This window comes from Terrapene carolina, unplaced genomic scaffold (assembly GCF_002925995.2).
Source record: "Terrapene carolina triunguis isolate 2854851 unplaced genomic scaffold, T_m_triunguis-2.0 Scaffold31, whole genome shotgun sequence".
Classification (NCBI taxonomy): Eukaryota; Metazoa; Chordata; order Testudines; family Emydidae; genus Terrapene; species Terrapene triunguis.
In genome coordinates, this window is record NW_020664382.1 from 10,079,282 (window position 1) to 10,106,506 (window position 27,225).

The 27,225-nt window shown below is 42.6% G+C and overlaps 1 protein-coding gene across 1 annotated transcript in view; it reads right to left on the reverse strand.

Annotated features, from left to right (window-relative positions):
• Window positions 1-466: 466 nt before the first annotated feature.
• LOC112105891 (transcription regulator protein BACH1) overlaps window positions 467-27,225 on the reverse strand; it is a 46,989-nt gene continuing 20,230 nt past the window's right edge. The window contains exons 4-6 of the mRNA XM_024198881.3: window positions 23,874-25,271; window positions 21,208-21,414; window positions 467-1,202 (exon numbers count right to left, since the gene is read on the reverse strand). Of these exons, the coding sequence (XP_024054649.2) occupies window positions 744-1,202; window positions 21,208-21,414; window positions 23,874-25,271 (2,064 nt within the window). The 3' untranslated portion in view covers window positions 467-743. The remainder of the gene's footprint in view (window positions 1,203-21,207; window positions 21,415-23,873; window positions 25,272-27,225) is intronic.

Sequence of the window (27,225 nt, forward strand, 5' to 3'; positions counted from 1 at the left end):
ACACAAGGCAAAAAAAACCCTACAGCAGGGATTATTTCCCCCGCCCCTCCCCCCATTTGTCTTATTTTAAAGATTGGGTTTATTCTTTACATAATAAGTAATGAACAAAACCCAACTGGCTCATTTTCTTTTTATACTTTGTACAAGGTTAGAATTAAAGTACAAGCCATTGAAAATGCACTGAAAGTTATGCTTACCCATAAAGGTATCCTGATTAAAAGTTATTTTCAAACATCTTCACTGGTCCCAATGATTGTAACATTTATAAGTAGTCTTAGTCTTTCAAAATACTTTGTTTTCTGACCCTCATATGAGACATTTTACAAGGAAGCACAAGATCATCTGCTAGCAAGTCACTGTACAACAAGAATACATTTTTGAAAGAGTATCTGGGGTTGAGATGCCACAAAATCAGGGAAGTAGTTCTAGTACTCCACTAGTCATCATGATGCTGGTTTCTCTAATCCAACTAGAAGTAATCCCATTTGTTTGCACTAAAGGGCTGAGCTCTCATACAAGCTTTTAGAGATGACACATTTCTTAAGAGTGACGTAAAAAATTATGCCCCAAAATTACATAAAACAAACCCAAAGGTCTGCTGAGTAATGTAGAGGGACAGATACTAGTTAATGCACTTGCAAAATATAAAGTTTTGCCTTCCCTTCACTTAAGGCATTTTATAATAATGCTGAAACCCTTACTTTAAATCTCATAAGGTTGAGGTTGGCAATCACAAAACAGATTTATTCATCTGTAGTGCATTTGTCAGTCATCTGCTGACAGAAATCTGTGATGCCACCACCCTGTCCACAGTGTTCCACAAGTAAAGTTTTCTCCGATGTTTTCATAGAAACTGGACATAGTTCCTGCACTTCATTATAAGCGGTATCAGATGTGCCTCTTACACATGGATAGCAAGAACTCTGTTCACTGGCCGATACAGCACCCGAAAGCCCACTTGGTAATTCTATACACAATGGGATCACAGGCTTGCTGTCAGGAGCCGTTCGTTCTCTTTCAGAAATTAAAAGTGAAAGTGGACAATCCAAGGTGGAATACTTTGCAAGTATCTGTATTTGCTCAGGACTCAATGCTGCTTCCTTACATACTTGCTGGCAAAGTCCAGTCAGATTCTGCTTTGTCTCTCCCAACGTTGACAAAATGTGATCTCGCTCCTTTAGCAAGTTCGCTTTTTCATTTTGCTGCAAAAAGACACATGGTTATTGACTCTGTACATTTTAGTGCTCTGAAATTCAAAGTATAGTTCTACTCTTCAAAGCTGAAACAAATATTGAATCCAACAGATCTATATTTTGTTTACCCTGAAAAAGATAACATTTTAAAGTGATGAGATAAAGCAGCAGACTCAAGTGTAGCTTTTTTGCAAAGAGCTGATTTTGATTTGGTGTGTGCAAAACTCCACCTTTTTACATTTAAATAAAAACTATTTTCACCTGAACAAAATGCTGACATTTCAAAAGCGATGCCAGGACAACGTATGAAAGTCATCCAATCTCAAAAAATTTCACCTTTCTGAAAAACATTTTTCAGGCTTATGGAATCTAATCTTTTAGATAAATCCAAAACAATGAAGTTCTGAGGTCATTCATTGGAACTATTTTGCACAATTCTACTTATCAAATTCCTCTATAGATGTCCTGAAGAGTGGTCATGTGGAGACTGAACTATGAAAAAAGCCTTGCAAATGAAGAATTCCATCCTTGTACCATTTATGCCATCACCTTAGTGATTCCTCAAATGCTGTTTGTGAGGCAGCACTAATTTTAATTTATTCTTGTACAAATGTTATAAGATCTCAAAACCTGACAGCAGAAAAATTAAGGTTTTACTTGAAAAACAGAACCCATAAGTGAAAAACTAGTTCTTATTCAACATACTGCATATGCATGCCAAAATTAATCAATATGGTCCTGTAATTAAGATGCCATGTTTTAGGCAATTACTACAGGATCAATAAAATTGCTAAATGAATGGTCTACCTAAGTAGTTACATTAACAAATTAAACATTTAATACCAGACACTATACTCTCACTGAGGCCAGTATTCCAAGAGATAAGATTAAATCCAGATTTCACACAGTATTGTGTACCTCTGTGGTATTGTACCTTTCCTCCGCTTTGTGTAAGTAAATGTTTCTGAATTGGGGAACGTATGTCTTTTTCCTTGCCACTTCCCTTTTCAGGGCCGGTGACTTCTATAGCCTTTGTGACTGTTGTGTAAATGGAACTGGGGAAAAGATGTAGTAAGCATAGATGGATAAAGCAGAGCACTTTATAATCCTAACCAAAATACCCTGAAAACCTGTCAGTTTATATAGTTTCAAAATACTGTCTGGAATGGTGTAACAACTGTGGAGAACTTAAACAGAGGGTGAAGTAATAATGGACATGAGGAGACTGGTACCATTTCTGTTGCTATACCTAAGTACAGAAAATACACTGCTGAAATAGTACATTACGTGAGGATACTGGTTGAACATTTGGGTTATTGTATTTATTCGCTGACCATCCATAAGCATGCTAGATTGTCAGACAGACACAAAGAAGAATGTCCCTGCTCTGAAGAGATTACAAACTACATACATCCATAATGCAAGAGTGAATTTACAAAAACTGGGAGACTGAAGGGAAGACAAGGGCTATTATAGAAGATAAAATCGTTACAAACCTGTTCAGTAACTGGTGTTCTTTGAGGTGTGTTGCACATGTCCATTCCACTTCACATGTGCACACTAGTGTGGCAAAGCAGGAGATCTTTCTCCCATAGTGGTGCATTTTGGGGCAGCATGTGCGCATTCTGCATGGTTATGCAGCAAACCTCTTTGAAACAGGACTGATCAAAGTGCATTGATGAACTGTTAATGCAAATCAGCAGGGTCCACAAGAACAGTTAGTCCACAGCAGGCTAGTGCAAGGTAGATTCACACCGCAGCTTGCCACAAACTGAATGTTCATATAGACAAGCCCTTAGCAATATCATAGCACAGATGAATACTGAAGGAGATCCAGAAGGAGTTCATCTGCAAAGAAACCAGTTGTCCCTTTATTCTGTCAGCCAAGGATGAATAATTGCAAAGATCGACTAAAATATCTAGTTCTGTCCAGATAAAAGGCTAACGCCCTACAGATATCCAAAGTATAGAGTTCTTCCTCATCTTTATGAGTGACGTTTCGGGGAAAAAGTTGGTAAGTGTATGTAGGCTGAATTCGACGAAAATCCAACACCACTTAAGTGAGAAATTTAGGGTGTGGATACAAATTAACTTTTTCTGTATAGAACATCATTTAAGGACGGCCAACAACCAAAGTTTGAAGTTCTGTTACTCTCCTGGCCGAAGTAACAGCCTCCAGGAATGCTACCTTCATTGAGAAATGAAAAAAGGAACACAGCTATAAGCTCAAAAGGCGGGCCCACTAATACTGACACAACCAAATTTTGATCCCAAGATGGTGTGGGGCCCCTTAATAGGAGGGAAAAGCCTGTAATTCTTTCAGGTATCTAAGAGCCATAGGGGGTTGGAAAACACCAGATCTTCCTTTTCTACAGGAGGATGGAATACAGAGACAGGTGCCAAGTGAACTCTCAGACAACTGACAGAGACCTTTTCCATTAGGTAAAGCAGGTGAACTAGAATAAACTGTAAGGGAGGCACTTCTCCTTTACAGGCTCTCCGTTGGGACTACACAGAAAACCTTTCATTTCCTCAGGTACGTATACCTGGTGGAAGGCTTCCCGCTATATTTAAGAGAATGTTTTGAACACCAAAGGAACAAACAACTTCCTGGGGAATTACCTACTGAGCATCCAAGTAGCCACAGTGTAGGCTGAGAGGGTTTGGATATAGTGTCTGGCCATAGTTCTATGAAACTATGTCTGAGACCTGGGGGACAGATATGTGATATGAATCTGAGAGATTCAATGGGTCCAAGAACCAATGCTGTCAAGACCAGGAGGTGCTATCAAAATTAGAAAGGCATGATCCTGTCAGTTTTTGCACAATACTTTGGTACCATGGGGATGGAGGAGCAGGCGAGGGGGGGAAGTTCTCCCCTCCCCCCGGACAGTAGGAAGGCATCTGATAAAGGCTGTGACCAGAAAAGGTGACATTGCCTGTTCTGTTCGATGACGAAGGTGTCTATTGCTGGCATTCCTCAAGTCTGAAAAATGCATTCTATATCATGTCAGGTTTGAATGACCATTCGTGATCTCAGCTGAACATTCTGATGAGGTGGTCTGCCATACAGTTTTGGACCCCCAGGAGGTTAGATGCTTTTGAGCATAATTGAGTTCTTGAACAGAAAGTCCAAAGGCTCACTGCCTCTTGGTAAAGGGGGTCTGATATGGACCTCCCTGCTTTTTCAAATAGAACATAGTGCTGTTGTCCGTAAGTACTTGTACCATATATCCTCTGATGTGTGGAAGAAATACCTGACAGGCCAGGTAAATAGCTCAGAGCTCTCAAACATTTACAAGGGGGAGAGAGAGAGAGAGAGAGAGAGATCCTGACCAGAGTCCCTGAGTCTGAAAAGTCCTCTCACTGAGCCCCACATCCAAGAGATGAAGCATCTGTGACTAGGGTGAGGGAGGGCACACTTGGGGAAAAGGGAACTCCCCTGCATAAATTAGCAGGGTTAATCCACCAGTCAAGGGATGACAAACATCTGCAGGTCTGAGTCCGCATGTCCAGCGGCTCACTAGAAGGACAGTGGACCGACTTCAGCCACCTCTGCGTGACTTTGAGGCAAAGTCTGTTATGCTGAGTCACATACATACAAGCTGCCATCTGACCTAGAAGGCTCAAGCAATTCCTCACTGTTGTACATGGATGTGTCTAGAAATCCTTGCACAAGTTTACTATTGTCTGAAACCTGGTAAATTCTATCACAGCCAGAGTGTGTTTAGAAACACTTTGATGAATTTGATTCTCTGCACAGTGAGAAGAATGGACTTGTCCTTATTGATCAACAGGACCACAGAACAAAAGAAAGATTGGATTTTTTTTTTTATGGCTATCTCCATTTGCTGTCTGGATTGACCTCAAACCAACCATTTGTCCAGATAATGGGTACCCCAAGACACCCACTTTTCTGAAATGTGCCTCAACCACTGTCATGCACTTTGTGAAGACTTGAGGTGCTGACAACAGGCTGAAGGGAAGGAAGGACCATAAAGTGATAATCAACATCTGCTACAATGAACCGTAAAAGCCTCCTGTGGCTCTGGTGAATGGTCACATGGAAGTAGGCATTCTTTAACTAGAGAGCAGCAAACCAATCACTGGGGCCTAGGGATGGGATAATAGATGCTAGAGTAAACATTTTTTTTTAAATGTATCTGTTGAGATTTTGCAAATCTGTGATAGGTGTGAGGCCTCCCTTCAACTTTGGAATGAGAAAACATGATAGAATCCCTTCCCCCAATGTTGAGGCAGTAGCTCTCTTATGGCCCCTAACTATAAACAGAGACTGAACTTCTCGAATAAGAGTGAGAATGGCTCCTGAAGAGAGACTGGGGATGTGGTGGGTATAGTTTTAAAGTGCTTAGTAACCATCCATCTGTTGTAATATGGGTCCAATCAATTACTTAGAATGTGCAACAACTTGCAGCCAAAAGGAGGGGAACATCAGAGCAGTACAATGTCCTTGACTAAGGAGTCAAAATAGACTGCTTAGTGCTACATAATACAGATTGTTTGGATGTAGCAGAGATCTCCTCCTTTGAGTCTTATGACATCACCTAAATTGGTCCAGCTATCTTGCTGGATAAAATGGGTACACCTCTGCTGGACTTGAGACTAGAATTGCTCTCTCTTACAGCATAGAGTATAAATGCCCAAAGACTTTAGGGTTGCCTTAGAATCTTTAAGAGAATGCAGAGCTTCATCTGTTTTCTCTGAAAATAAATGTGAGTCTTCAAAGGGCAAATCCTCAGTTGTTTGTTGGACTTTGGAGAGGAATGCCAGATGACTGCAAACAGGAAACATGGTGCTCAGTGATTACCATTGCCATTATTTGAACTGCTGAATTCATGTTGCAGCCTGTAATGACAATTTTTTTGCTACCCTCACTAACAAGAGCTCTGTACTCCTCTTTAGCAGCAGCAGCATCTAGCAACTTTAGGTCTAAATGGGATTCCATAACACAGTTTGAGGATGTCAGAGTTTGATTTGAAATTCTAAATTGCAATCTCGACAATGAATAAAACCTCTTACCCAAACTAATTCAGATTCTTTGAATCTTTGTCTTTGGGAGTAGATTTAGGTCACCCTTGTCTCACCTTCTTATTCATGGCCATGGTGACCAAAGATCCTACGTTTGGGTGCAAATCAAAGTACTCATCTCTGGGAACAAACTTGGAACCTCTTCAGTCCTTTCGGCAATGAGTGTCAGCCAACGGGGGGTGGGGGTGCCAAAAGGATTTTGGTAGGTTCCAACATGGCCTCATTAACAGGTATAGTCACTTGAGCAGACCGTGTATTCCCAACAGAGGTGGCTACACTTTTCATAAGTTCCTAGTACATCTTATGAATGTCAGGAACTGGAAAAGATGATTGAGAGACAGTGGCATCATCAGCGAATGATGAGAAAGTGCTGAATGGGGGCACTGTAGAGTCCACCTGTTCTGCTATCTGCTGAAGTGCTATACCAAAAGGAGCAGGCACTGGAGGAATAAGATCACCTGCTTGCTTGGTATTTGGATCAGTACTGGGTAGAGAACAGTGCCTTGATGGTAACAGACATACGGCATAGAGTCTGGAGGAACCCCAAAAGATTCCAAAAGGGCCAGTGCTGTACATGATATGGTACTTGGGCCAAGCCCTGAAGTATCCCCTCCTAGGACCTGCTATTACACAAATGAGGAGAAGCATATGACCTTCTGTGATGGGATCCCCAAAGGTATGAATCCACCTTAAGAGTAAGCATAATCTGAAGGCCAATGTGATGCAACACTGGACAGCGGTCCTGCTCAAGATATTGTACATCTGCTCCATTAAGAGCATCTGGTCACTATGGCATCAACAACTGCCCGGTCTCTAATGGTGCTGAATGAGTAAACGTTGAGGAGATCCCAGTGCCACAGCTTGTGTAGCAGGAATAATTAGTATCTGAACTTCATCCTGCATCAATGGTGAGTCTGGCACAGACAGGCAAAAGTGGTCCTGGTTGCCATGTATGCTTCAGGTGTCATCAGTACCAAGGGCATAAGATGCATCGTAGGTGAAGTCAATGTCACAGAAGGTCTGGAAATGGATGCAGTCTCGACAGTAACACGTTATATGCTGGAGTCAATGGCTCTACATTGCTAAACTACAAATGGAATATTAGGGAGCACCTAGCTGGAGCTGGCTTAGCTCTAACCTCAGTACTGGTTGTCTTCTTGTGTGATTCTGTTGATCATCTAGCCCTTGAAGATGAAGAGGGCTTCTTCTGGCTAAAAGAGATCAAAGTACTCTACTTCTGCTGCATGTGCGGTACTGGAGATGGACAATGGCAACAAGGAGATGCCACCAAGCGTAGTGGTGCACTCTGAGCTCAGTAGAGTCTGAACCTCCGTGTACTGAGCAGCAGGATTCTGGGTGTGTGCGCATGCAAAGCTGCTTCCACCAAGAAATGTCAAAGCTGAACTTCTCTCTACTCTTTAATTCTGGTCTTAAACCACCGACAGATAGGGCACTTATGCCTCACGTGCCCTTCTCCCAAACACTTTAAACTGTGAGAGTGGGGACCGCTGATTGGCATAAATTTGTTACAGCAAGAATAGCAGTGAAACCGTGGGGACTTAAGTATGCCCCAGTACCGAGCTTAAAGCTCAAAGGAAACAACAACTTTTTTTTTTTAAATGTACCATTAATTAGAACTATGCTAAAAACTACTTATGTACTACTACTACAATTACAACAACAACAACAACAACATTTAGAAAAACTTTCTCTAAAGAGAAAGTGGGAAAGAGCATGACTAGCTCACACATGCTCTGAATGCTGACCACAGGCAGTGAGAAGGAACGAGGGGGTTGGGCACAGGTGTTGAGGGATCTGTGCCCCTTTATACCCTTGCCTAGCAGATCGTCATGGGCACATGCACAACCCCAACAAGTTCTAGTGTGGGAAAAATATCTCCGGCTTCAGTGCACTTGTATTCACACACGAAGTGGAATGGACATGTGCAAGCACTCGACAAAGAAAATGCAGTTATTCAAGTTACATGCACATTCATATGATATGGAGGGCTCAGATAATTTAAAAATGCTTGTGGATTTTTTGTTCATTTTGTACTAAATTGTGAGACTGTTTTACAGGCTTTTAAGATGGATGGCGGAACTGGAGGACATCAGGGTAGGAGAGGCTCAAGAAACTGACATGGAGCTGGCAAGGAATGACTGATGGGACAATTAGGATGAGGGGAGGTCACAGAGGAGGATAAGAAGAAAGACTGTAGAGGCAGGAAAGAGCAATGTTAAATTAAGCAGATGGCAGTAAAATCAAGTTGTGATTAACCTGGAATTCTCCAGATGGCAGAGATAGACTAGGCTAGAGGCAGGGGGCTATGTAGATTAAACAAGCGTAAGACTTAGTGGTGCAATATAATCGGTTGACGCAGCTTCAAACAAATGAATTTCGCACTCTCTCTCTCTAAAAAAAAAAAAAACACCACACCCACACACACACAGACTACAAATACCCTCTTTATCCACAAGCTCACTATGCTACATTGACTCCTTCATTCATAAACAATTTTAACATATTTTTAAGTTTTACTTCCATAGTCTCTCCTTTCCTCCACTTAGTTGCATATTGTATTGGTAAACTGATGTGGACTGTTGCTTAGTACTAAAACCTAAATCTCCAAAAAATATTTCCAGTTAAGGTATTTTTCTATCTACAGTGAATACTAATTATTGGATATAACCATTGATTTTGGGTGCCCAATCTGAGATGCATAGGACCCAGTTCTCCTTGTCCCCACCAAGAACTTAGCATTATACAGCACTTTTAATGTTCAAAGCACAGGTCCTGTTGACTTCAGGTGCAGCTGTGAGTACTCAGCACTTATGTAAATCAGACTCTAGGGTCTCAAATTGGGCATCCAGAAAACAAGGTATACTAATTAGTGATCATCTGTGGAAATATGGTTGAAGTGACTTGCTTAGCATCACATACAAACTCTGTGGCACAGGCAGGGATAGAAATCAGTTCCCCAGGGTGGCATTCAACTGCCTGAATCACGAGACTGCCCTTTCTCTTCCTGAAGCCCCCAACCTCGTTTACCCTCCAACTTCTGCCACAAACGAAAGAGGGATCCTACAAACAACAGTCTCATTCACTGAACTGTACTGAATGAGGCAGGGGTCCTGTGGAAAAGATAGCAAATGATCATATAATAAAAGACTGTACCACAATGTATACAAAAAAGGGGATTGGAAATAAAGTTGATCCCCAGGCCCAGCCTGTGAGTTCACCAGAGTTGTTGGCACTATTGGAACCAGGGACCTTAATGCCACCTGCACTGTGGGACAAGTGACTTTAAGCAAGTGGCTTACTAGAGTCAGTTATGCAAGATCCTTGGCACCAGACTGTCACCCCGCAAGGATCCAGAGATCACTTTTACTACTGCTGGACCACTTCATGCAAGTAGCACATTAGTCAAGTGCCAAAACCTTGGCTCCAGACTCAACGACCCGACAACAGTGTGGATCACCTAATGCTGTGTATAATGGACACTGGACCACTTCTTCAAGTAACAGCATCATGGACTCTGGTGAACATCCTAGGCAGTGGATTCAGTCAATCCAGATGGACTGGGCACCTTATAGTGGGCACAGAGCTATTTCTGGTTCAATGGAGTCAATAGTGCTAGAATCAGATTACTCTGACAAAGGGCTGGGGCCACACCCCTTTTCCTACTCTCTGAATCCCTCACAAGAGGTGGGGGGGAGATGACTGGCTCCAATGAACACCGCTCTCTCTAAAATTCCACAGCTTAGTGCCGGGAGGCATCAATCCCACAAGTATGAATGTGTAGTCGCAATTTATAGAGCAGGCTTTTGTAAGGCAAAGGTTTCCTTTTTAAGGAAGGAAATCCAAGTATTTTTATACAGAACAGCAGGAGCACGGGAAAAGAATGATTGCACTTACAGCACATTTCCTTTAGAAGTTACTTGGGTAGGTGCACAGATAAACTCTACAGGTAAAAATAGAATGGGAAAATGCACATGGTCAATCTGTATCACATTTGCAAGTTTACCTTACAACAGCACTATCCTGGCCAAGAATTTCAAAAATAGGTGCCTAAAGTTAATCCATACTTGGGCACCTAAATCAGAAGCTCAATTTCCAAGAGTACTGAGCACCCAGCACATCAGTACAAAAATTCAAGGATGGTCCTTCTAAAATGTTGAAGCCCTAACATGAGGATTTGAGGGTGCAGACACATGGGAACAGAATGGAAGACACCCCTCCTTAAACAATAAAATCCAACCTTTGTCTCATACTTGCACTGATAGTATCACCAAGACTGGCAGGGGAAAAAATATGTAGATACCAACAAAAAAGACTGCCTTCAACCTAGCCTTGCAAAAACAAGAGCAACAGTAAAAACAACTAATTACTTTCCATTTTGGTACTAGCTAAAGAGGGAAAATGGACTTGAATTGTGCAGTTCTAACCCAACTCCTTTGTAATGGTTTTCTACATCAAGTGCCTGACCTCTGTTTAGCAGGTTGTCCTTTGCCCCAAACTGGGTTTGTCCATCTAACCAAAGTTTAAAAGCTCTGGAGGAAGCTTATGTGGGCTGGACGCTCCTAGCTGACAATTTACTATAGTAATTTCAGTATGTGTATGTACAATTTTAAATAGGCCATAACAAAGTAACTTAAAATTCAACTCAAATCCTTCTCTCTCTGCTGCAGAAATGCAGTTAAAATCCTTGGGGAAAAAATAAGAGTTCCCTTGTAAATACTGCTAGTATTTCCCACAGGCTTCAAAATTTTCTGCAATTATCCACAGGACCTGGTCATGACTCAGTGGTCTCATTTCTTTCTAAATATTTTTATAGAACTAAAATATCAATACTATAGTGAGAACACATGAAGAGTCTGCCAAACCTACAAAAGCAGGACAAAGTAAAGGCTATATAATTGCATCCATAATCCATTATTCTTAAGTAATGAGGTACATATGGTAGTCTCAAACAGTGTTTGATCATAACAGAGGGTCATAAGGAGAGTTTACACATCTTGTTCAGTAATGGAGTTCCAGATGTGTCCCCTCACGGGAGCTCCACTTCAGGTGTGCACGTGCCCCGTGCGACCTTGATCAAAGATTTCTGGTAGAAGTACCTGTTTAGCCTGAACATGTACCCTATGTTTGAGGGTGAGCTACCCTAACTTCCTTTTCCATCACAAAGTCCCACTGAAGAAACTCTTAAAGGGGAAGGAGGTGGGTAGAGGAGCACCCATAGGGACTCATCTCAAATAACTGCCGTTACTGCACAAGCTGAGTAACCATTCCTTTGAGTAGTGTTCCTACGCATACTCAAATTCAAGTGACTACCAAGCAGTGCTCACAACTGGAGAAGGGAGCTTCAGAGCCGAATCCATGACTGAAGACAAGACTGTATTTCCAAGGGATGCATCTGATTTAGAAGAATGTACTGAAGACAAAGGTGCAGCTTTGCAAATCTCCAGAATAGGAACATGTTTGAGTAATGAGACAGAGGTAGAGAGAGGCCTTGTGGAATGGGCCAACACCATAAGAAGAGGTTGTATAAACTGGAAGATTGATAAATAATACAACTAGAAATCCACCTTGAAAGCCTCTGGACATTGCAGACCCTACAGACCTTTCATCAGTAGAGACAAACAATCTAGAAAACTTTCTGAATGATTTGGTTTTGTCCAAATAAAAGGCTAGCACCCTCCTGACATCCAAGGTAAGACTAGTCAGGACGCTGCCTTTCATAAAAAAGCCAGGAGATGGATAACTTGGTTGAGATGAAATTCAGACAAGAGCTTGGAGGTAAACATTTTGCATGTGGTTGTAACGGTACTTTGTCTTTGAAGAATACTGTAACAAAGGGAGGGTGTCCCCCATTAACATCTGTATTTCCCCATCTCTTCTGGCAAATGCAATGGCTTACAAGAAAAAATGGTTACCTACCTTTTCATAACTACTGTTGCTCATGTCCATTCCATTCCATTCCATTCCAGTGTGCATGTGCCCACATGCGATCAAAAACTTTTGCCTTAGCGGTATCCTTTGGGTCGGCAGTGGCAGTGGGTAAGTGCATAATGGGACGTAAACACGTGGACAAATGACCAGGCAGCAGCTCTACAGATCTCTTGGCTCGGCACCTGAGCCAGGAAGGCCGCTGATGACACTTGCGCTCTAGTTGCGTGCGCCTTGACTATTGCTGGTGGAGGCACTTTTGCTAGCTCATAGTGGTAGCGGATGCAGGCCGTGATCCAGAATGAAATCCTTTGAGCAGATACTGGGCGACCTTTCATCCTGTCTGCCACTGCAACGAACAGCTGCGTTGACTTGCGAAATGGCTTTGTCCTGTCGATGTAGAAGGCCAGTTCTGAAATAAGCGCCCTGATCTCAAATACCCTGCAGGCAGATGTTTCCGCAATCAACAACAAAACCTTCCAGGAGATGAGAGCAGAAAGCCAGAGGTTCAAAGGGAGGCCCCATGAGCCTCGACAGCATGAAATTCAGCACGAGGGCTAGGTGGACCCTGATCGATTACAGGGACAAGCCCTGGAGCTTGAGGTGCAGAAGATAATCCAGGATCACCTGCAGTGAGGCCTGCTCGGCCCACGTATGTCATTCCGAAGCCCAGCACGTGAACCTTTTCCAATTGATCAGTTAAGTTGTTCTGGTGGAGGGCTTTCTGCTACCCAACAAGACCTGTTGAACCGGGGCCATGCATTCACGCTCTTCTGCATTCAGCCATGCTGCCAAGTGCAACACCACCAAGTTGGGGTACAGAAGACTGCCATGGTTTTTGACAGCAGGTCCTGCCAGAGAGGTAGCTGCAGCGGGGCGGCTATCGAAAGGTCCAGCAGCGTGCTGAACGAGTTTTGGTGAGGCCACTCTAGGGCTATCAGGATAATCTTCGCCCTGTCCTGTTTGACTTCATGAGGACTCTGTGGATCAACGGCACTGGCAGCAAGGTGTACATCAGGGCCCCTACCACGGGAGCAGGCAAGCATCTGAGAGGGAACCCCTGTCCATCCCCCGGATGGAACAGAACACATGGCATTTCCTGTTCGGACGGAACAGGAACAAGTCCACCTGGGGAGTCCCCCACTTCCGGAAGATAATACTGACTGCTTCCAGATGGAGCGCTCACTTGTGGCAAGATGAGAAAGTCCTGCTGAGGTGATCTGCAATCACATTCCTGGTCCCAGGCAGATGCGTGGCTACCAGATGAATGGCCTACCACACACAAGTCCCAAAGGCGGAGACCTTCTTAGCAAAGGGCAGACCATCTGGCTCTGCCCTGCCTGTTGATATAATACATGGCGGTGGTATTGTACGCAAGGACCTGCACCACCTTGCCCCTCAGGTGGGACAAGAAAGCCTGGCAGGCCAGACGAACCACTTTGAGCTCCCTGACATTGATATGGAGGCCAGATCGTCTCGCAGCCAGCAGCCTTGCATGCTGAACTCACCCAGGTGGGCTCCCCAGCCCAGGTCTGAAGCATCAGAGACCAGGGTAAGCAATGGGGCCTGGGTCGCCAAGGGAACTCCCTGCAACACCAACCCGGGGATCATCCACCAATCCAGGGACAATGGGATGTAATCCGGCACCCTGACTACCTGGTCTAGGTAGTGCCTGTTGGGGATGTAAACCAATGCCAGCCATGCTTGCAGAGGCCGGAGATGGAGCCAGGCATGACTGGCCATGTATGGACAGGCGGCCATGTGGCCCAACAACCACAGGCAGGTGTGAGCCAGGATGAACCGGTGGTTCTTCACATGGGAGATCAGGTCTGACATGGCCTGAAAACGCACCTCTGGAAGGAAGGTTCTGGCTCGCGTGGAGTCAAGAACCGCCCCAACGAACTCTATTCATTGGACTGTCCTTAAGGTGGACTTTGTCTTGTTTCCCCCACAGGCCCAGGTTGCAGCAGGTGGAACGCACAAGATCGAAGCATCTCTGCACTTGTTTCCGAGACCTGTCCTTGATGAGCCAATCATCAAGATACAGGAAGACCTGGACCCCTCGACATCTCAGGTAAGCAGCCTCTGGCGCCATACATTTTGTGAAGATCCATGAGGCCGATGACAGGCCAAAGGGGAGTGTGGTGAATTGGAAATGGTATCCGCCCACTATGAAATGGAGGAAACATCCGTGACCTTGGAATATGGAAATAAGCATCCTTCAAGCTGAGGGCGGTGTACCAGTCTCCCGGATCCAGGGAGGGGATGATGGAGACCAGGGAGACCATGCAAAACTTCAACTTCTTTAGAGATTTGTTGAGGCGTCGCAAGTGCAGAATGGGTCTAAGGCCCCTTTTTGCTTTTGGGATTAGGAAATAACAGGAGTAGAACCCCTTTTCAGACATGTCCAAAGGGACCTCCCTCCTCCACCACCACCAGGTGCAGGAGGTTCTCAGCCTCTTCAACTGAGGAGGAGGGTGGCTCAAGTGTCCTTTAACCCACGCAGCCTCATATCTGTCTGCTCCAAAAAAAAAAAAAAAAACCAGCTCCCATTGAATGGGAGGTCCTGGATTGAGGTCTGCATCTCTTGTCAGAGGCCAGTGGTCTGAAGCCAAGAGCTGGGCCTCATAACCACCTCCAACACGACCACCCTAGCTGTCGAGTCAGCCGCATCCCACGCCATTTGGAGGGAGAACCTAGCCGCCATGGTGCCCTCAACCAGGGTGCTCAATTCTTGGGCCAAACCCTGCAGGAGGAACTCCTTGAACTTACAGCGAAAATCACATCCGTTAAAATTGTATCTGCCTAGGAGGGCCTGATGGTCGCCACCCAGAATTGCAGGCAAGCAGATGAATAAATTTTCCTCCCAAACAAGTCCAGTCTTTTGACCTCTTTGTTTTTGGGAGTTGAGCTGGTGTGCACCTGCTTGTCTTTTTCATCTTTTGCAGAGACAACAAGCAAGCCAGGGGGATGGTGGGTATAAACATACTTGAACCCTTTGGCCAGGACAAAGTACTTCTTTTTGGAGGTGGGAGGGATGGCTGACGGCATTTGCCAGAGGGCCTTGGCAATTTTGAGAAAACCGTCATGCACTGGCAGTGCGACACGGGCAGGGGTAGAGGTTGACAGGACATTGAACAAGGTGTCCGCCTGCTCGGCCACCTCCTCCACCTCTAGGCCCAAGTTCTTGGCCATCCGTCGAGGCAGGGCCTGTTGTTCTTTAAAATCGCCCCGCGGGCTGACACTCGAGGGTCCCAAGACCGCGTCATCCAGGGATGAAGACGATGATTTTACCACCAGGGGAGGCCCCGGGGCATCGTCCACTGTGGGGAGGGAGGTTTAGGTGTGGATGCAGCTCCTCTGCCTCGACCTCCAATCGCGCCTCATGTACTGAGTCCGGTGCCATCAATTGTTGTTCCGAGGGAGCGGCAGATGAGCAGTGCGAAGGGGGCATTGCCATCACCGGCATGCCCCACGTGCTCCAATAAGGCCACTGCAGTACTACACGAGTTTTGGTGGGACAGCTCAAAAGCCGGGCGAAGGGAAGACTCCATGAGGAGAAACCGCAAACAAATATCCTGCTCCTTCTGAGTCCTGGGCCGAAAGATTTTACAAATACGGCACTTGTCCTTCACGTGTGATTCCCCCAAGCACTTGAGGCAGCTGCTATGGGGGTCACTTACAGGCATAGGCCTGTTAAAGTCCGCGCAGAGCTTAACCCGGGAGACTGGGGCATATCCCACCTGGGATGAAGTCCCCGCTGAGACTAACTCCTAACTACAGTTAACTACTTAGCACTAACTACTATAAACAAAATATTTATAAGGCCCTATGGCTCTAAGTCAGTAGAAATGAAACTGCTAGCCTTCTAATGAAAGGAAAGATGCTCCGACTAACCACCACAGGTGGTAAGAAGGAATGAGAGGGTGTAGGGCCAGCGGCACCTGATATACCAATGCATGAGCGTGGCACTCAAGGGGCGCTACTGCTGACCCTACGGATACCGCTAAGGCAAAAATCTCCGACGACCAGGCACATGGGCATGCGCACATCTGGAATGGAATAGACATGAGCAAGCGAACGAAGAATGTCATTTTAATCGATAGCTGACGGAGGAAGCTAAAGAGGGGGTCCTCATAAAACGTTCAAATCCCAAATAGGGATAGGTCCCCTAATCTGCAGGAAAAACTCTTTCCATCTCTTAAGGAACTTCTTCATTGTGGGATGAGCAAATTTTTAAAGTTCTCCCAATGAGGAATGGAAAGCCATTATAGCAGCCAAGTGTACACTGATAAAACTCATAGATAACTATTGAGTTTTAAAAGATCAGGGTTAAGGACAGCAGGGAGAGACGAGTCACAAAAACATGGTTACATACACCAATGGTGGAATCTCTACCATTTCTGGAGGTAAGTAACTCATGTAGATATTTTTCTGTTGTTTAGTAACGCCTGTTACACTTGTGTAGTACAAGTAGTTTCCATTCCTGCGAGCCTCGGAGTAACCAAGCCTTAAGGCAAAGAATTCTCAGGTTGAGATGGAGAATTTGACCAGCATGTTAAGCAAGAAGGTGGGGAATGGCCAGAAGATTGATTGATGGACAACCCACAAGGTGAATCAGGCAAGCGTATCAAGCCTGCTGGGCCACATTGGAGATATTAGTATAACCTTCACTTTATCTTATCTTGTTTACCACTTTCAATAACAATAATGTTGGAGGAAACACATAAAGGAGGCCCCTTGTCCATGCAACAAAGACAGCATCTCCCAGAAACGGAAGGCCCAACACTCCCCTTGAATGATAACGTCAGCACTTCCTGCTGGCGACAGTGGTAAAAAAGTCCACCTCCAGAAACCACTGAGTTTGAAAAAATATGATCGAGAGTCCACAAAAGTCCAACTCCCATTCATATTCTGGAGAGAAATGCGGGCTGAGGTCATCAGCCATGGTGATTTGTATGCCTGGGAGGTAAGATGGGGAAATTAGAACGTGACTGGTAATTCACCAGTTCCATAGCCTCACTGCTCCAGCACAAACAGAAGGGAATCTCTGCCCTGCCACCCCACTCCCTTTGCCGGTTGATATACAACATGTAGGCTACAATGCCTGTTATGATTTTGATGGATGTGCTCTTGATTAATGGCAGAAAGTATAAGCAGCCATTCCTGACCGCCTTCAGCTCCAGGAGGCTGATGTGCAAATGAGCTTCTTGTGTAGACAACCTGCTCTGAATGCTGTGCATCCCTAAATAGCTTCCCATCCTAGAAGACTCATCTGTTATGGTAATGATTGGAGGATGCTGAATGAACGGAACACCTACACAGATGTTGTGAGGATCCTTCCATCAACTGAGGGCATCCCACCTTTTTGAGGGACCAACACCAGTCTGTCTAGACTGGTCTGTTTGGACTATAAATTGTTCTGACTCACCCCTGGAAGCAGTGGAGATATAATCTGGCAGGCTGTGTCACAAGGCACAAGCTGCCATGTCTCCCAGTAACTGGATACAATTGCTTGTGGATGTCTTGGGCTTATTTGAATCTCTGCCACTAGATTTGCTAGAGTCATGAACCTGTTCCTGTCTAATTGTTACAGCATTTAAGGAAGCTCTGGTAAGGAAGGGGATGGTACCAGAGAAAGTTGTAATTCTCATGACTATGACAATCTTGGTACCAACAGGCACACACAACCCATTAAGAAGGGAGACGCTGGCTCATTGGAGACATGCAGATCCCTGGAGTACCTAAGCTCTTGCAATACTTGAGTTGTCGGAACCAAAAGTGGGGCCTGCGTCAATGAGTCCTTTGTAATAGAAATCATCGGTACTGATGATGTTGACAGTCTCGAACACTGAGTAGTATGAGGCCACTTAGACTTCTGCAGTACTAAGGGAGTCACGTGGCTAGGCACCAGAGATTGAAAAGTAAGATCAGATGGTACAGTCTTCTCAGAAGCCAGGGGTTTCCCTGCTACTCTGGTTGAGCTTAGACTGTAGTGAAGATGGTTTAGGTACCAAAACCAGCTTGGAACAGTGGCTCCTCAATGAGATCAGGTTTTGGGAGCACTACTGGTATTGGAGGAGCCTGGAGCCTCAACAGTACCCAGACCATCACCTGTGGGCTCCAAAATGGTCAACTTTTGCAGAGACTGAGATCTCCTGGGAAAGCTACTGCCTCAAAGAGAAGAAGAACTCTTCTTAGAGGCTTTCCCAGTCCCTTTGGATGATTTGTCTTTCAAAGCCATGGGTTAGGACGGTGCTGAAGTAGACGGGGCATGATGCTCACTGGGAAGCTGATGTACGGGGCAGGAGGGTCCCCAGATCCAGATCTGAGGCAGGGTGAAGAGAGAGCACCATCATGAGCAGTTTAAGCCTGATCTCCTGATTCTTCAGAATCTTGCTCTTAAGGGCTGCAGAAAGATTACATTTCTGGGGGAATGCGTTGCCCACACTCCCCAGGCAGCAAATGCACTGGGAATGTCTGTCGCTGACTCGGATAGCTTCCTGGCATGAGAGGCAATGTTTAAATCCTGATGACTTTGGCATAATTCCACAATGGAGGAAAAGGAGGATTCCCTCAAGAGGGGTGGAAGGAATAAACTAAAATCCTCAAAATAACAGAATAAAATAAAAATGAAGTAAAAATGACAACTACACTAATGAAACACTAAAAAAGACTAACTAAATTAGAAGAAAAAGCAATAAGCTTATTAATAGTGAAGCAGGCATGCTGACACTCCGTCTCAAGCAGAGGTGGTTAAGAAGGAACTGAGGGTAGTTTGCCTGTACAGCCCTACCCTTGGTGCAGGGCACAATAACATGTAGGTGCATGTGCAGTCTGAATGAGTACTGCTACCAGAAATCTCTGATCAAGGCCAGGTGGGATTCACCTGCACCTGAAGTGGAGCACCCATATGGACAGTATTCAAAAGAAATAACCTGAAATATGAGGAAATGAAGACAAGTTGTATTCACATTGATTTTCTTGCTGCGAGAGCTTTAGGTCTCCTATGCTTAAATGCAATTACTAAAAAAAAAAAAAAAAAATATCAACATTACCCTTTAAGAGCAAAGTATGTGGGCAACTGAAAAGAGACCAAACATCTGCTCTCAGTTCAGATTTTATTATAGCTATTTAAGAAAGTTAGTGAAAGCATCCAATCAGTTTTAAATATAAACTAAAACTATATACAATTGTTTCTTCTGCTTAAGGTATTTCAAGTAAATACAGTGCTATTTTACAAAAACATTGTGTAATAATCTTACTTATTCAAGGACATATCTAAGCCCATTTACAAAATGCAAACACTAGCTCTGTATGCTATTAGCTCTATACTGACTTGCAGTGAAATTATGGCAAATATTCAATGCCTGCTTCGCCAGACATATCAAGTATTTTGTGAGTGGCTGCCTTTCCTAATTAATCTTACAAACGCAGAACGTGTAGGCCAAGTTCAGCATCTTTCTGAGATTTGGCTTGATTAACAGATCATTTAGGTTACAACGATCACTTCAAAACTTCTTTTCAGGTTTGGCTGCTACTAGTGTTCCTTCCTCAAACATTTCAAAGTCCACACTCTGGATCCTCTCCTATCTCCCTTATATTTAATTGGGAAACAGGTCACCTGCCTAAGGTCAACCTGCTAAAAAGGTGGGGATATTTCAGGCAAACACTGCCTGCTTGTTGCAAATTATTCTAAGATATGGTTTAATTTAAAAATTTATATGAACATTAAAGTTACAATGGCCTTTTCCTTTTAGTCAATCTTTTTCAAGATATGGCAAGTGAAACTGAAAAATATCTATTACTTTTACAATTTGAAGTCAGAACTGAAGGGAAAGGGAAAGGAACAAGACTATCACCCTACACAGTTTTTTCCAAGTTGACAAGAGTAGAATGTTTATTTGTCCTGGGAAGGGAGCAGAGCCATGCACTGATCTAATAGTTGCCTCCTACATCAGTACTTCCCAATCTGGGGCCATCAGATTACTACAGTAGATTCACAGGAAACAAACACTGACTTGTCACTGCAAACTTACTACTGTGGAAAAGAAGCTGCTCACTGCTTTGAGACCCACCTTACCTCTCTCGCTCCTCCAATAGTCTTAAATACTGCTTACTACAAGGGAAGCTCATATTTATGACACAGAAAACTCAGGAAGCATCTCTCCAGCCCAAGCTAAGTGTCGGCTCTCACACCACAAAGCTCAACTAACAGTATATGTCCAAGCTATGTGCTACTCAAGGTTGGGATGTCAGTTGACACAGTGGAGCTTGGACATGTGCTGTTAGCTGAGCTTTGTGGTGTGACAGCAGACACCTAGGGGAAAAAAAACTAGTTACAGTAAGGAGTATCACAATTTACGAATTATTCAATACAAAAATTCTCAGCAACTTCATTACACAGACTGTGAATCACTGGTTTGGGAAATAACTAACTATATGGGAATACATATGTCCTTGTCTCTGGAGTCACGGGACCAAAAAAAAAAAAAAAAATAAAAAAACAATTTTAAATTTTTTAAAAAAAAAAAAAAAAAAAAAAAAAAGTCACTCTGTAGTTTGATTTTTTTAAATCGTTTAAATAAACATGCTTCTTCAAGGAAGCCTATAAACAGTTTCTACTCCTCCCAAAGAAACGTTAAAATAGATTACAGAAAATATGGATTACAAATCCGAACAAAAATTATAGTACTAACAAGGCTTATGCTAAATACCACCACTTTCGGTTTTTGTGCTACCCAGCTATATAGTGTCTATTTAGACTAACTTTAAAGACAATATACCCTGTTTTGATCTATATGACGCCTACTATTTTATTTTATAAAACATCAGTATAGCAACATTAAATTACTGTAGGAAAGTGCTGTATGCGAACAAAACTTTCAGCGTTGAGTGCCTAACATTAGGCAGCTAAAACCACACTTATTCCATATTTGACCAAGCTGTCTGACCCAAAAAACCCAAAACCTAATTTGAGGGATGAGTCTGACTTTGTTAAGGAATTTTCTATACATACCAGTTTTTCGATTTCAGATTCAAGATTCTGTATGCAGTCAAGTTTTCTCTTACGACAGCGCTGTGCGGCAATTCTATTTTTACTTCGCCTTCGGATATCATGGATACAATCCAGCTGTTCAGGAGTCAATTTGTGCATTTTCAGAAATGACTGAAAGTCATTTCTAGAAAGTGAAGTGATCCTTTGTGAATTAAATGGCAGTTTTACCTAAAATATAAAATATAGTTTTGAACCAAGGAGTAAACTGATACAAGCAAAATTAAAAATCAGCTAAACTGGAGGGGTTTCTTGAAATTAATTTACAAAAAACAACTTAATTGAAAGAACATGAGCAGAACTAGAACACCAATATTAACCAGAGATGCAAAAGCAATCTGTCATCACATTTGCACAGTCACATAGATAAAATCCCAGGATTTCAGGCAGATATCTTGATAGAATCCAGTAGATGTAATCCAAGGACTTTGCACATTTAATTTCAGGTTTTCCAAAAAAGAATATTCCTTAAGAGTAAAATCTACTTCTGTGCAGTGGATTACAACACGCCAGGTATTAGTTAGTGCAATGGTTCTCAGCCTTTTTGGGCTCAGTACCCTTTTGTAAATGTTTATGGCATGTCACAAACCAGTAAATAGTCTGGGGATGAAGGCCCTGGGGTGATTTCCAGTCGAGTGCTGCCCCCCAATGGAGTTGGGTCCTGCCCAGCACTGATTCCACAGTGGCAGCTCCTATGCTGTGGGGCTAGCTGGGCTTGGCTCTCGGTGTTGCAAACCTTCAGGGTTGCAGCACCACTCAGGTTTGGCCACACCCACCTGACTGCACCAAACTGGAGTTGTGGAGTTGCGACCTGGCTCATAGGGTCGCAGTGCCACTCACTCAAATTTGGCCTACTCAGACTCCGTCATCGTGGCTAGGTCAAATCTGAGTGCCCAGCCAGCCCTGGGGGACAAGAGCGATAGGAGCTACCAAGCAACCCTTTGAAACATTTTGGCAACCCAGTTTTGGGTCCCAAACCGCAGGTTGAGAAATCCTGAGTTAGTGTATAAGACCTTCTAGAGGCATCCCCCAGCACAGTCTGAATTTCACCCTAAACCGTTAACAATATATAATATTGCATATATATGTTACACAAATACACATCTATAAATGTGTATTAAATTGTTTCTATTGTACGGGTAACTGGTTGCAACTCCTGTATTTAGGTTGCTTAACACTTTCCATTATTATATATAGAATTGAGCCTCCTCCCCCACTATGCATGCTTGAGCTTTGGGGACAGCAGCTGCCACAAATATGCACACATACCAACATTATAAGGCCTGTCACCAATGCTTGGTTCATGTTGAACGCCATCTTTGTTTTTCAAATGCAATATTTATATTTTAAAGTAAGCTATTAAGAGAATATATGCAGACTTAATAAAAAATAAAAACGTCAAAAATAATATCAGCTTACTTGTACCTAAAGAACTGAATGCAGGAAGGGAGTCTTTCAACGGGTTTCTACTGCTACCACCAGAGACATCACTAACACTAAAGAAGTGGATGGAATGCTGCTCCAGACAATAATGCCATTTACCATTCCATGAAATTAAGGAATGGGCCAAATTCAGCACTGGAGTTAGCTAGCGGTTTTCCACTTACTTTCAGTGCAAATTATGCACTGCTTATTTTGGGGGCTGAATCTGTTCTTAAAGCCTGAAAGGTAAAACACTTCTTTAGAGTAATGAAGAGTTCTACATATCAGCACCATATTGTAACTTTAGAATTTCCATTTTTCTACATAGTCTGTGGAAATTGATTATTTACGACATTCAGCTGAAGGTAAAAGTTCTACCATATGAACAAAAAAACAATGCATTGAGAGGGATGGGGAAAAAAAGAAAAGAAAACAGGAAAAACAGGAGTGCTTCACTTCATCACATAAACAAGCACTAAGCAATTTCTGCAGTTGAAGAAACAGACAATATATAACCAAAGCAGCAGAAACAAGTGCAGTATAAAAGTAGTCTGGAATTATACAGTGTACAGCTTGTCAAAAACCACAATTTCCCTCTCCCCCCCCCCTTCCAAAATAATATTTGCCACCAGATTGCAACAAAAATCCAAGATTTCAAAGTTTCCAGTGGAATGAAAATTCCAAAAAAAATTTAATATCAAACATTTTGTTTTCGCAATACTTAATCATTTTGACATTTATAGTATATTTTAAAATGTATTTAATTTAAGTCAAAACAATTCAATATCAAACAGCTGGAAAAGTCATTTCAATTTTTTCCCCATTGAAAATTTTGTCAAAACAAAACACATTCACGCAAAATATTCAATTTTAACTAAACTGCATATTTGATAGAAACATTTTCCTTAGAAAATTATGCAATTAGCTTTAATAGCGACATGTCTCCTCTCAACTTGCACATTTCCACACACTTCATAGACATTATGAATTTCAATAAACCTCCTTTAACAACCTAATTATTTTAAAATTACTAACTGTATTCCAACAGATCTTTCGACCATTTTGGATGGAGAAATAAAATGCTACTTTCCCCCTAGAGTTTTGAAACCAAGCAAGAAAACTGTCTGGAACTAATTGGGCCTAGAATTAGATTTCAGAAAGGAGCATACAGATGTATGGAAACAAAAATATAGCCAGAATGTCCTCACCTCACATTCCTGTTCTCTTGCTGAACAGGACTCACTGTCTCCCTCAGTGTCAGTTTCAGAGTCTTCTCCCAAACTTATCACACAAGTATATGGACATTGTTCTTGTTGTGGTTCCTGGATATAATCTCCACTATTTATCTCTGGGCTGTTTGAGCATACTTCAGTACCAAGGTTACTTATAAATGGGCAGTTGACAGAGTTCAGAGTTGTAAAAGTTCTTTGAGAACAAGGTTCAGGGCTCTCATTGAGACTGATACCTAACCATGGGCACTCTGATTTTTTTCCTGAATATATTGGTTCTGAGCATTCTTTTGCTGTTGCAGGTGACAAACGCATTTGACAAGCAGTCTCTGTATTGTAAATGTCACTCCAGAAACCTTTTGCTAGGTGTTCAGCTACCTCTCTCTCCACACTGCTTCGGTCACTAGTTGATGTAATGCTTATGTCTTCTCTAGCACACAAATCAGACTTCAAAAGCGAATCATCTTGATTTTCACTGATTGGTTTATCATTCCTAACGACAGTACTTGTCACAGTTTTTTCAGCTACAACCGTGTTTTGCATACTAATTAAATTCAAGTTGCTGTATTGCTCATATGGGCCTAGAAAAGGCGCAGAATAAAGTTCATGAGGTGCAACAGAAGAGTTTTGGGGAAGAGAAGCGGCATCTGTTTTCTCCATAGGACATGAGATACTCTGAGACACAGACTCTCTCTTCAATTCCTCTTCTTTCTCCACCTCTTTCTCCCCCTCTTCCATTTCTACCTGAGTCTCTTCACATTGTGAGACCAGCTGCACAGCTGTGCACTCCTGAGCTTTTTGTATGGCATCATTAAGTGATTCACTCTGATGAATGGATGTAGCTGATGTTACCTGATCATCTTTAATACTGCAGAGATTGGTTCCAGTATGAACTTTGTCACTCCCAAAAGCTTTCTGGAACTTCCTATATTTTGGGCATAGGGCAAACAAGCCAGAAACATTATCTTTTTCTAAACATGCAGGATTGCATGTTTGATTGGTATTATCTTGGAGATGAGGAGATACTTTTGCATTTTCTTCACCTTTGCTGAGCTTTGAATTAGGAGTTGCAGTGTATTCCGTTTCCAACAATTCCGCCACTTCGTCATCTATTTCTAGGTCCCCATCATCCACAAGGGCAATGTTAACGTTTGCTTTCTCACAACGTGAGGTACAACATTTCTTTCTAGGGCATTCCTGCTGGTCTGCTTTACAGTCCAAAAACTTGAATTTGAGAAACTGAAAGCAAGATTCCTCAATATCATGTACTCCCAAAAACTTTGCACACTTGCAAACTTCGGACACATTGTCTTTATTTAAAATAAGTTTGGCAGTATATGCAAACTGAAGCAAAGGAGCAAATCCTTTAAGTGTCACCTGTTTGGGTTTAAAAAAAGAAAGAACAAACATGTTAGTATGGCTCATTTCTTGTTAGGCTGAGACTTGACACAAACCACAGTCCTGTCACTCTTACATGAGAAGTCAGTATGAAACGGACTCAAATCTTCCCTGCCCACTGAGATGAGAGCGACTTATCCTGGTCCTACAACTGTTTACTGACAAAGTTTTGGTGTCTGGTCTGCCTGGGCTTAAGATAGCAAATGGGGCCCCCTATCACAGGAACCTGCTTGGTCAGGTCAAACAGGAATCAATGAACAAACAGATCCAGTCCTGTGGGGAAATGGCAAGCAGAAATGAGGAGAGGAGAGAAGGTAGTTTTCCTTAAAAAGAAATTAACCAAGAGTTATATCTAGCCAAGCTCCATCAAAAATCCATCTTTTGATATGACAGAATTTTATTGTGACCCTTTTATAGCAGCGTTCCACTTCAGTGTTAAATAAATTGATAACATTCCAATATATTACTATTCCTCAAAGATTAAAAGTATCACTGTTCACTGAAGAGCAGTAAACAGATGCAAAAGCAGGATTGGATTTTCAGGTTTCCTTTCAAAACGCAAGGTACTCTAGGATAATTTACCGGCAAAGTCACTATACTCCTGGCATCTAGCACACTCCTTTTAAAATGCAGCCACCATTATTCATTCACAGTCTAATGTGTTACCAATTCTGATATCAGTAAGAATATGAATTTGGTCGTGACTGGTTATTTAACTTCTTTGGTACATGGTATACCCTCCATCCCCTGTTCCTCCCATTAAAAGGAAATTTGTTTCTGTTTGAACAGATACCAAACTGACAAATTACTCTCAGTTTAATGACTCACTGGAATCAGGTCCATTTCTGAAAGCTCCACACCCTATTACTACATACCCTATTTCTGCTAGGGATCTGAATCCTCTCACAGAGCAATATAATACCCACTGAATACCACCCAAAAGAGTCCAATAAATTTTTTCTCTTCAATTTTAACGCCAATCTCATACTCTTACTTCCCTAAAGGTTTAGGGACAGATTCTGCCTCCTTCTACCAACCCTTCACGTTTAGTTACTAATTTATGCCATGAAGGGATTCTCTGAAATCAAAAGGGACTACTTGCAGAGTAAAGTACTACTCAACTTAAAGGTGACGGACCCTGACAGCGAATAAAATCAGGTTCTATTATACTCAACAATGTGATTGGGATCACTATTTTAAAACAATCATAATGGTATGCTGCAGAGTGTTCCAAACACATGGTGATATAGATTTTAGAGGAATCCTGAAACATCTTGTGAAGTTTTGAACTATTTTGGAGCATGCTCTGAAAACAGCAGTGTACACGACAGTTTGCATTTGTGAAAAGTTTGCATTTGTTTTCACCTACTCATGTGGCATTGTTTATAAATCAGCACACTAACTTAGCTTCAAACACTTGTAAAACCACTAGGGGAAAGAGGATGTCAACCTTCCCATCTTCAAATCCCAAACATATATGCAGTAGTGGCAAGTAATTAAGTCTAACTAGTGACCTGATTTGTTGAGTGTTAAGGCACACTGCGTATACAAACTGAAATGGTGAATAATACAATGTATTCCAATAATACAATAATCCAAAGTATTCCCTTCTCACACACGAAGCACAGAGATCTACAATAGCTTCAGCAGCATTTGAAGCCCACACCAGCTTGGGGAACATGAGAATTTAACATGTGTGCTGCACAAAATATTTTTCAAACAGAAGCTACAATCCTGCAAGCAAACAATATTAATTTCATTTACACCTTTTTAAAGAGATAATTTGATGTTAAATAGCTCATGTACATTCTCATTTGAGTGTCCCCCCACATCCTTACACTGAATGCTTGATAAATGACAATTCTGAAGCAGTGGTTTGTTCACCAGTTAGTTTCCCAGTTCCTAAACCACTTAATTTAAGATTAGTTACTTA